Below are 12169 nucleotides of genomic sequence, written 5' to 3' on the forward strand. Positions count from 1 at the left end.
ATTTTAGAACAAGTAGACACACGCATGCAGCGTTGTGTCGACAATGTTGTGGCGACGTCGTGCAGGCTGCCACCTCGTTGTACACATTGCTTTTGAAAAATTATTTACGCTTAAAGCAGCGTTCACATTCCAAAATATGCACCCCTCATCATTCTGCCAGGTGTTTACTTACGCACATGACGAGCTACGTGCTTTGCAATGCAGCAGCCGCTGTTTTGGGACCGCTGAGGCGCCGCCTTCCAAAATGACTGATGTGCTTTTGTATGCTTCATCTGAATACCAACGTGTGATAAGATGAAGCATATTGGTTGGACAAAGACAAACTTGGCACTTAGAGTTCCACCCAACGATGGTTTCCGAAACGTAATCTCCCACAGAAAATCAACCCAGCCATATAAACTGCTTCTCTGTCGACGATAACTTTCGCATCGCCGTTGGCGTTGCTTTTGGAACAACAAGTGTTTCGGAACAGTGCCGCGAAAGAATGCCTCACAGTTCAAGCAATCTTGTCATTATTATCACGGGCACGCTGTTTGTTGCCATAACGAACACCGCGCCGGCCTCGCACAGCAACTTTCGCATTTCCGGCGTGGCCACCCTCTCCCCTCCCAGCCATGGCCTCCGAGATCGTGCGCCACCCAATCTTGGAGGCAGTGCTGCAACAAACGCCAAACCAGCCGTCTGGTGGCACTTTCTGATAGCTGACGCGATAAAGCTTTTAAATACGAAAGTAAGGATCGAGATGAGAAGGGAAAATGGCTAAATAGTGATTCATTATGTCGAAAAAGCTAATTAAATCACGCAAGCTAGCGGTCTATTTGTCCCCGCCTCGTTTAATGGGCATGCTAATAAACATTATCAGCATCATGATCGGGCACCAGGCATGCGTGCTCTTCAAGAAATGCTATTAACATAAAACTTGTAGCAACCCCCCTACATTTGCCGCTCATCCGTTTATTAAAAATTATCTTTAAAATGGTGCAGATAAGGTAAAAAAATCAACCATTGTTCCGCGAACTAAACCCTTACTTCGTGTGAGCGTACCTTCTCTCATTTCTGCCATCATTGTTTATCTAATTTCTTATTTTACTGCTTGTACAATTTTTTCTCTTATTTTTATCCTACTTCAAGACAGAACAATTACGTACATAAAACTGATTACGTGCTTCTCAGAGCGCCCAGTTATGTCGGCGCTGAAGCCACCCGTCGGCGCCGTCTATACCTGTGCCAGTTGGAACCACGCCAGCTGTGCCGGTGACGTCTTCCACAGCGCCGCTGGCCTATATTTATCTAGGTCATCCATCATCCGCCTCGACAGCGGTGCGCAGAGCTCATTCCTGGGCCAACATTTATCGCCGTGTTTCATACACACGCTTCGCGAATCCTCATAGTTGTAGCATGTGTTCACGCGTAAAAGGTGTGGTTGATGCAGGCATATCGTGCATATCTTCAACGCCTGCGTCACTTTCGCAAGATCCAACCACAATTAAAGCAAGACAAAGTCATGGCAACTGTCCCGTCTCTCATACCTTTAGGTGAATGTGTTGTCTGCACTAATCAACTTTTTGCAAACATGAGCGGACTAGCCCAGCTATGAATCAATTTAGGCTAACTACATTGCCTTGCGAATGCACTGACATTGGTGCAGAAGAAGCGGCCAAACATATGCGCAAGCAATTGGAGATTCATCAGTGCCTTTGTCAGGATGCTAAAGCAGTCGCTTCTACAAATTGTACATATATATTTATCGATAGATAGATAGATAGATAGACACTGTTGCGTTACTATTGATGTTTGGTTGCGTTCAGTACACTTTTATGTGAAATTCAACAAAATGTCATCCATAACTTTTGCAAGGGGTTGCCACCAGAACCAGCGTTCGGGTGGTTGGGTGCAAGAGAAAGAACGTGCGAATACGTTTTTCATGTAACTGTTTAATGACTGATACGATGAACATGGAAATTCCGATTGATGACTGTGATGACTTTACTCAGGAGAGGTGCTAATAGAAGTTGCGAGTACCCAGCTCAGCAGGGATACTACAACGACTGCTGCAGCAGCCTTCGTTGTGTGAGCGGCGTTCCGCTCATCGGACAACAAGCTGAGGTCCAAAATGGCGTCAGCAATCTTCTGCAGGTGTGCAATTGCGACGGCGTTTTCCTTGGCATCGCAGGACTTCACCGCCTCTTCGAGGCAGGCCTTCACGTTTAGCGCCGCCCTGCAGTTCCCGACATAATATTCCATACGTCAGTATTATGGATATGAAGAGGGCTAGTACGCCGACAATATCTCTCTAGCAGCAATCACGGGACAACAGGGTGACAGTGTATATACGTCCCATTCAAGATCGGGCAGAGAAGCTGTCACTTGCTACGTTATTACTACCCACAGTGCGAAGGAACGCTTTATGATAGCGTAATACGTAAAAAGCTGAGATAATCGGCACGACAAAAGTCACGTTTCTTGGAGTGTTGTTTGCAAATGTACTTTAAAGTACCGGATGTTTCAGCGAACGCTTAAATTTGTTTAACTGCATGTGGCAGGTGTCACTAATCTAGTACATGAGCTCGTCTACTCGAAGAGGCGGACATTGTTTGCACAAAAAGTTGAAATGCGTAATCGACTAATTGCAAAAATTTTCTGAATATGTTGTAAATAATTGCCGTATAGCACATATTGCAACTGACAAATTCGAGCGGTTGAGACTGCAAGGCATATCCACTTGAAAAGAATTGTGTCGATCACACAAATTACGAGATACGCGTAGTCGAACTTGCGTTAAAATGCACTGTTCCACTTATTTTCTTACCAAAACGTTCTTTAATGCAGTCGAGCACAAAAGTAACTGCAATGACAATGCATTTCTCCGCAAAGTTCTGGAACTAATATCTCGAAACTGGTGTCATCCTGAGAATTCATTCCAAGTGGATCCGCTTCGCGAACTCCCCACTAGAATTTGTAAATTGCAATGTGTGCTATAAGATCATTGCTTAAACACTTCATCAGTGAAATTTTGTTAGTGGAATATGTATTTCAATGGTGTCTGCAAGTTTTGTCCTTCTGCACAAGTAGACCAGATTATGGACCAGATTTGTGCTATTTGCCACAGGCAAATAAAAAAAAATTATACATTTCGATGAAACACTGTGTATATGCTTTGGTATGGGCTTATCACATTCCTTTGTACTTTTACCATTCTTTATATAACGCTGAAAGTGAATTTTTTATTTTTATTTTTATGGCTATTACCTGGGTCACACTTTCCATATCTATTTTAGCATTCCTATTATATTTTTATAGTGTGTGATATGCTACGGCCACTGTAGCTATATGTAAGAGAGGAAAATTGCTACCTACAAGAAATGAAATGATAGACTTTTTGAACGAGGACTGTCATAAGGCGTGTGGAACTGTCGAACAAACACTGGCCATCATACACAAAATCCTTCCTTCCAGTTAGGCAAAAAAACATTGAAAATATCAACGTTTCACTTGCGATGCAGCATTGGGACATTCAACCCAGATTTTTTATTGATGTCTTCCCGTGCCAGAGATTCTTGTAATTCTGAAGCTTCCGTATATTTTCCAAGAAAAGCATAAGATCGTCTCATGAATTTGAACATGCCAAACAAAACAACCGCTATTAGAGGTACCTTCAAGCGGCGCTCTGCCACAGCTATTTGTGCACGAATAAAAAAAAACACTTTGAAAACCTTATGTTGTTTACCGTTTAGTGGAAGTCTATACCCCCGTATTGCTTCGTTCGCACTATGTGATGGGCTCCATTGATGGGGAATCGAACCTGTGACCTTGTGCTCAGGAGCAGAATACCACACTGAGCACCCGCGACACAGGAGAGAATATGACACTTGTGACGTAGAGTTGACCAGTTGTATGTGCAGATGACGTGTCATGCGACTCAAAATCACCCAGGTACCCGTATAGAATCTTAGTGAAATGAAAGATCGGCCGGCCATGAAAACGTTTTGACTTTCTGATGACACTGCATAGGCTGCCTCTCAAAAATACCTTTTGGTAAAAAGTAGGTTATAGAAGTAATGTTGTGGGACTATTTGCGGCTCCCTGCATATTTAAATATTTATGAAATGCTGTAGTTTTACGCTCCAATACCACTATCTTATAATGAGGCAAGTCACATAGGGTGGACAAAGGATTATTTTGACCCCTTGGTATTTTTCAACGTGAACAGAAGTCTAAGTGTACCTATCTGTATACATTGAAGGGCTTGAAGCTTACGACGGCTTAAAAATCAGTTGTTGTCTTCATGCGATTCACTTCTTACAAATATTTTGCAAGTTAGGCTCACCTTTTCTGCGTTTCCAACTGGGCCTCGAAAGTTTTGTTTTCAATGTACGGTTTGGCATCACAGTTGCGCACGGTTCCGAGGTCGATGCACCCACGAAGTTGCGCCACGGCTGTGCGATAAAAACGGAAGAACAAGCCTTGATGTGTGATTCCAAAGAAGCCCTGCTGGTTGATTATATAAGGTGTCCCAACTGTCATTAACCAAGATTTAAACATATGAAAATGCCACATAACTGGAAATAACCAAGGTAATGTTCCTTGCCATCGCTTGGAGATACACAGATTATTTTTGCATTCCACCTAATTACAGAATTAGTCTTAAATAATTATTACCTTCTAAAATATGATAATTATGTGAAAAGTGTCAATGGGAAAATTGTAGGGCAACATGAAAAACTCCCGATACAACTTTTTGTTGCTCAATACGGGCTACATAAGAGTGCTTTTTTTGCATGAAAAAGCCCGGCAAGTGCCTCGAGCGGCCAGTCGCATGGCAATTGAATGAGTAATTGTTGAATATTTAATTTGGACTAATTATGTAATTAGGCTGAATGCAAAAATATATGAGTATCTCTAAGCGACGACGAACAACATTACCTTGGTTCTGTCAAGCTACGTGGCATTCCCATTTTTCTAAATCGTGGTGCAGGACACTTCGGACACCCTGCATATACACCGACTAACACGCTAATGTGATTGCGAGAAAATGGGATGGCGATGGAGTAGGCATGATAAAATGGTTGATGAGTTGCCAAAAGTGAAGCAATAGGTATACTCTAAACGTGGCATTAGATAATGATCGTATCACGCAATTTATTGCCTCGTCTCTTTAAGTTCCTGTCACAGAGCTAACTTGAGGCACAATCCCAGACGGAGTAATCCGCTCTCGTATGGGTCGCGTGGAAGCGTCACCACGTATTGCATTCTTGCCGAGCAGGCACGCAATCGCAACTCTGTGAAAAACCGGTGATGAGGATGAACAGTTGTTCAGCATTTAATCAACCGCTTCACGAAAGCTTCGCTTCATATAGATTCCAATATGTGCGTAGGATTTAAATAATGTGTGTACTACCTAGGTCATTCTGTGCCAGTTTGTTTAACAGCGTGGTACATACCTTTATAGCTAATCAAATTTAACTCAACACGTTCATACCTAAAACCTGCTCAAGTACATCAAATTTTCTGTAGAAAAAAAAGAGCTTTAGCATGTGCGCACTCAACTTACCCGGCGTACCGCGTTATCGCAGAAGTACAGGAAGCTACAGCGCTGGTATAGTGGTGTGTTGTGACACTTCGTCTAAACAGAATGCCTTATAGACATGTTTTGTAAAAGGTTCAAAAAGGCAACGTGTCGACGATTGCGCCGCTATCGAAAGGTGCACCAGCAGCGAAGTAGAATACATTGTATTTGCAATAATAGGTCTTTGTTTGGCTGCTTGAGCTGTGCACCACCAGGAGGCACCACCAACCCTGCCGCTCACGTTTAAACCTCCGGTCACCCGCTGATCCACAAACGCTAAGATTGTGGACAAACTGAAAATCTGTTATGCGGATCACTCGCGCTGCAGGAAGCGGTTTATTCGAAGCTTTGCGAGGCTTCTGAGAAACGCGCCGCTTTTGTATAGCGACAATTTTGCACCTATACCACCAGGTGTTTCAGCGAAAACTTTCAAATATATTGAAGGGTTGCCTGTGGCAGGGAGCACAATTCTAGTTCATGAGCTGCTCTACTCGAAGAGGCAGACATTACTCACCCAAGAAATTGAAATGCATGATCGAATTATTAACAAAAATTCAGTAATTAAGTTTTTAACTAATTACCTTATTGCAATTTACGAATTCTATCCGCGGAGTTCGCAAAACGGATCCACTTGTAACGATTTCCCAGGGTGACACAAGTCTCGGGAGATTAATTCCCGAACTTTGCGGGAAAATGCATTGGCGTTCCAGTTATTTTTTAAACATAACGTCGTTTTATGCATTGAAGCACAAAAGTAACTGGAACGAACGCCAATGCGTTGCTCCGCAAAGCCGTGTCAGTGCTTACGTATACAAAACCTGCTGCCACAAGACGGTTGGGTTTAAATCATTCCTGACACCCGTTTCCACTATCTCGGTAACCGGCTCATCACTGCTGACGACAGCCGCTAGCATTCACAAACTGGGGGAAATAGGCAACTCAAGCCAAGCCTCAGGTGTAACTAGAATAGTGAGTGAAGACGCCGATTGGAAAAAGTAAAGAGCTGAGACAAATTCGTGCACTTACTCGGTGAACAGTGTTGCGAGATTTCTTTAAATGGATTTCATATGCAAAAATTGCGTTCCCTCTTCATATTAAGAGCATGTATTTATTATATATTATTGGCATGTGCCATGTTCTTCATATTATTGACAGGTGCCACTGGCACATGCCCACTTTTGGGCTAATAAAAGGTGAAATAAGGCATGATTGTGTCTCGTTTTTGGGAACGTTGTGATATGCAAAATTGCATGGTCTTCTCAAATAGCTATATGTCGTATGAAGTCGCTTCAAGCGGAGTATTTTGTTCAATTTCACATCTCCTGTGTTTGATCTGCAGAGATACATTGTTCTGTATCGTGGTGCCTAGGTGTCAGAATAATATATGGAGTGGATCGTTAACAGAAAATTATGAGAAAATGTGTTTCGTTATGTGTTTAACTCTCTTGATACGGCGCACAGTGCAGATCATTGTTACTGTTCTTCCATAATGCTTTCAACTTCGATGTACATTCTACCTAATCAGTAGGTTCAACGGACTATATGATAATTCATTCCTGGCGGGTGAATTTCTTCGAAAGATTAGCATTTTACCGCTACCTCTGTGAAGAGAAGTAAGTGTGGGTGAACACTTACACTGGCAGTTTGCAGACGTAATTTCTTCGCGAAGCACAGCGTAGCCTCGTTCCATCCGCGTAAATTTCTTTTTCTCGGCGTCAGTGCAGCTGCTGTTACTTTGTTTCTTGCAATGGTTATCCGCAGGGAAGCCGTCTGGATAGCTGTTCGTAGGAAGACAAACGATACATTTGGGGTGAGGATTTGAAATTCTCCAGTTTCTATACCGTGGTGTGTTCTCGCCGCTTTGTTCGGGTTGAAGTGAGATGCATCATGAAGGTCAATTCGCTCGCTGCTGCGGCCGCGCTTCCTCACGCCAGCGTTTCTGACAGCGACTTTCTGCGTTCATCGAATGAGATGTGCTCATGTTGCTTTTGGGCGCCTGACACCATGCTTGTCAATTTCGTTAGTAAGCCAATGTTTACATGTTTCATAATCATCATCATCGTCATCCTATATTTATATCCACTGCAGGACGAAGGCCTCTCCCTGAGATCTCCAATTACCCCTGTCTTGCGCTAGCTGATTCCAGCTTGTGCCTGCAAATTTCCTAACGTCATAAGCCCGCCTGGTTTTCTGCCATCCTCGACCGCCCTTCCCTTCTCTTGATATCCATCCATGCTACGCAATACATGACCTGCCCAGCTCGATTTTTTTCCGTTTAATGTCAACTAGAATATCGGTTATACCCGTTTGTTCTATGATCCACACCGCTCTTTTCCTGTCTCTTAACAGGTTAACATTTTTAACATTAGGCCTAACATTTTTCGTTCCATCGCTCTTTGTGCGGTCCTTAATTTGTTCTCGTGCTTCTTTGTTAACCACCAAGTTTCTGCCCCATATGTTAGTACCGGTATAATACAATAATAGTACACTTTTCTTTTAAACGACAGTGGTAAGCTCCCAGTCAGGATTTGGCAATGCCTGCCGTATGCACTCAAACCTAATTTTATTCTTCTGTAAATTCTTTTCTCATGATCAGGGTCACCTGCGAGTAATTGACCTAGATAAATGTACTCCTTTACAGACTCTAGAGGCTGACTGGCGATCGTCAATTCTTGTTCTCTTCCCAGGCTATTTAACATTATCTTTCTCTTGTGCATGTTAACCTTCAACCCCACTCGTACACTGTCTCGGTTAAGGTCCTCAATCATTAGCTGTAATTTATCCCCATTGTTGCTGAATAGGACAATGTCATTTGCAAACAGAAGGTTGTTGAGATGTTCACCGTTGATCCTCACTACTAAGCCTTCTCAGTCTAAGATCTTGAATACTTCTAAGCATGCAATGAATAGCATTGGAGAGATTGTGTCTCCTTGCCTGACATCATTCTTGATAGAAATATTTCTACTTTTCTTTTGGAGAACCAAGTGCGTTGTGCAATCCTTGTAGATATTTGCCAAGCTATTCACGTATGCCACCTGTGCTCCTTGATTTTGTAGTGACTCTATGACTGCTGGTATCTCCACTGAATCAAATGCTTGTCCATAGTGTATGAAAGTCATATAGAGAGGTTGATTGTACTCTGCAGATTTCCCTATTACCTGATTGATGACATGAATCTGATCCATCGTAGAATATCCCTTCCTGAAGCAAGCTTGTTCTCTTGGTTGACTGAAGTCAATTGTTGCGCTGATATAATTCTAAATTATCTTGGTGAATATTTACACAATACTGAAAGCAAGCTAATGTGCCTATAATGATTGAATTCTTTAACGTCTCCTTTATTATGGATGAGTATAATGTTGGCGTCAGTCCAGCTTTCTGATACACTTGAAGTCTTGAGGCATTGCGTATAAAGGGCCGCAAGCTTTTAAAGCATGATATCTCCTCGATCTTTGAATAAATCAACGGGTATTGCATCTTCTCCGGTAGTTTTCCCGTGTTCATGGTTTTCGAGGCCCTTCTAACTTCATCGCTAGTTATAGAAGGAGCCTCTGTATCCTGTTCATCACTACTTCGAATGAAAGTAGCTTGGCTACCCTGGGCGCTCTACAGGTCAGTATAGAATTCTTCCGCGGCTTTTACTATGTCATCGAAATTGCTGATGTTACCCTGCTTATCTTTCAGTGCATACATTTTGCCTTACTGTATGCCAAGTTCTCACTGATTTCATGCTGCGTCCATATTTTACTGCTTCATCAATCTTTTTCCACGTGATAATTTCGAATTTCCCTTACTTTCTACTTGTTGATCAGTTTCCGCAGCTCAGCAAATTCTATCTGATCTCTCGAGTTTGACACTTTCATATTTTTCCGTTTCTTTAATAGGTCCTTTGTTACTTGGGAGAGCTTTGGTGCCTTGGTGCCTTATCTGCCACTTCAATTGCTGCTTTGAGATCAGCCAAGTTACGGTTTCATTCATTACCTCTATGTTGTCTTCGTCTTCCTGATATAAAGCTGCATATTTGTTTGTGAGCACCTTCATAAATGGGTCTGCTTTTACCCTTACTTAGTCTAGGTTGGCCTGTTTCTTCTTGACTAATTTTATTCTTTCTGTCTTCAAATTGAGAGAAATCCTAGGCATCACTAACCTATGGTCACTGCACTTTATCCTAACTAACACTTCTACATCCTGCACTATGCTGGGATCGCCAGAGAGTATGAAATCTTTTTCATTCCTTGTCTCTCCGTTTGGGCTTTTCCAGTTCCATTTCTTGTTGCTGCGCTTCCTGAAGATATTCATTATTCGGAGCCCATTTCTTTCCGTGAATTCTACCAACATCTCTCCTCTAGTTTTCCTAGAATCGATGCAGTAGTTGCCACTTGCTTGCTCACCAGCCCACTTTTGCATAGAAGTCACCATTACTACAGTATACTGAGTTTGCACCTTCCTCATTGCTAATTCAACATCTTCATAAAACTGTTCTATTTCTTCATCATCGTGACTCGAGGTTGGGGTGCAGGCTAGTACTACCTTCATTCTATGCCTCCTATTGAGCTTTATAACGACGACTGCTACCCTCTGATTAATGTTGTATAATTCATCAATGTTGCCTGCTATGTCCATATGGACTAGAAATCCTACCACGAATTTTCTCTTATTTGGAAGACCTCTGTAACAGATGACGTGGTCGTTAGTCAGTAATGTATAAGCCTCACCAGTTCTTCTAACCTCACTAAGGTCAATAATATCCCAGGCAATACCTGATAATTCTTCAAATAGCCCTGCTAAACTAGCCTCAGTCGATAGGGTGCAAGTGTTGAACGTTGCCAGGTTCAGTTTCCAGTTGAATGGTTGGTTGTGGTTCACGCGTTTACACGACCTTTAGAACTACTATCCTTGCTTCGTATAACTGTCTAATAATTCGCTGTCGCACTCGATGCTTGACCTTTCGGGAAAAACTGGAACTTTTTTGATGGGAAGGCATCAAATGACCCATAGAGCGAAGAAGCTGGCGACGTCTGCAGTAGAGGAATGGCACCTAAACAGACTCTTCGAAACAGACTAAATTACCATTGGCTGCGACGCCATGTCAGGAGCGAGCCTCGACGGAACAGAGCGGGCGAATCGGAACACCTGATCTACGGTAGCGCGCTAGTTGTTGCATCAGGGGATAGGACATCGCCTTAACGCCACGTCACCAACATGCCCCAATGTAGAAGATACGGCGAAGCGATGCGCTACCTCAGTCTCTCGTCTCGCAGAACGTCGGTGGAAGGCGGCGTTGGCGCCGCAGCTTGCTACTGCTTGCTGGCTTGGGCAGCACCCACTGCTATGGTAGATTACTCAGCGCAAAATTCGAAGGACTGCGGAGGCGTTTAAATAGACATTAACACTTTCGCCAGTCAGCCTCTAGAGTTTGTAAAGGAGTATGTTTATATAGGTCGTTTATTCACAGGGGACTCTGATGATGAGAGAGAAATTCAAAGAAGAAAAAAATTAGGTTGCAATGCATACGGCCGGCATTGCCAAATCCTGACTGGGAGCTTTCCACTGGCATTGAAATACAAAGTGTACAATCATTGCATTCTACCGTTAGTACCGGTAGAATGCAATGATTGTACGCTTTGTATTTCATACACTTTGTATGGGGCAGAAACTTGGAGGTTAACAATGAAGCTCGAGAACAAGTTAAGGACAGCACAACGAGCGATGGAACAAAAATGTTAGGCCTAACAGTTAAGAGACAGGAAGAGAGTGGTCTGGATCAGAGAACAAACGGGATAACCGATATTCTAGTTGAGATAAAATGGGAAAAAATGGAGCTGGGCAGGCCATGTAATGCGTAGGATGGATAACCGGTGGACCATTGGAGTTATAGAATGGATACCAAGAGAAGGGAAGCGCAGTCGAGGATGGCAAAAAACAAGGTGGGGTGATGAAGTTAGGAAATGTCAGGCGCCATTTGGAATCAGCTAGCGCAACACAGGGGTTATTGGATATCACAGGATGAGGCCTTCGTCCTGCAGTGGACATAAAAATAGGCTGATGATAATGATTCACAAATCATTAGAGGTGCTTATGTGCCCTCATATTTTTAAATGCGAAGCATTTCTATGCGAACATTTGCTACTTTGACAGTGTCTTTCTATGTATGTATCTATCTAGCCGCCTATACGTCTTTGTGCTCTCATGGTCGTTTCGTTAACTTGGTATGTACCAATATTGGCTTACTATGACGCGAGTGTATGACGAACATAAATAATATGTCGTGACATGAATGTCATGACATGCGTGTCATGTAGGTCATGAAACAGCCGTCTAAATCTTAGTGCTCTTGTGGTCGTTTCGTTAGCTTGGTTGGTACTAAAATTGGTATAGTATGACAGGAGTGTATGACAAACATAAGTGAAAGGTCATGACATAAATATCATGACATGGGTTTCATGTAGGTCATGACAATGACCTAGTGACTAAAATTGACACTCAAAAACCGCTGAATGGGTTCGGACGTGGGTACTAAGTGAAGAAAACACTAAAGGATGATGATAGAAGTCATAGTCATGACCATGACTGAGCAAGAATGACAATGACTCAGCGAAAAAA

At 42.8% G+C, this 12169-nt stretch overlaps 1 protein-coding gene across 4 annotated transcripts in view; it reads right to left on the reverse strand.

The window, feature by feature from the left end:
- Window positions 1-1971: 1971 nt before the first annotated feature.
- The window catches only part of LOC119431349 (uncharacterized), a 52039-nt gene continuing 41841 nt past the window's right edge, over window positions 1972-12169 (reverse strand). For 2 of the 4 annotated variants that reach the window (XM_049657568.1, XM_049657567.1), the window contains exons 3-5: window positions 7202-7344; window positions 4328-4436; window positions 1987-2218 (exon numbers count right to left, since the gene is read on the reverse strand). In XM_049657568.1, coding sequence (XP_049513525.1) covers window positions 1987-2218; window positions 4328-4436; window positions 7202-7344 — 484 coding nt within the window. Of the gene's footprint in view, window positions 2219-4327; window positions 4437-7201; window positions 7345-12169 lie in introns of all 4 variants that reach the window. The other 2 variants (XM_049657566.1, XM_049657565.1) reach the window with 1 other exon arrangement.

This window comes from Dermacentor silvarum, chromosome 10 (genome assembly GCF_013339745.2).
Source record: "Dermacentor silvarum isolate Dsil-2018 chromosome 10, BIME_Dsil_1.4, whole genome shotgun sequence".
NCBI lineage: Eukaryota > Metazoa > Arthropoda > Arachnida > Ixodida > Ixodidae > Dermacentor > Dermacentor silvarum.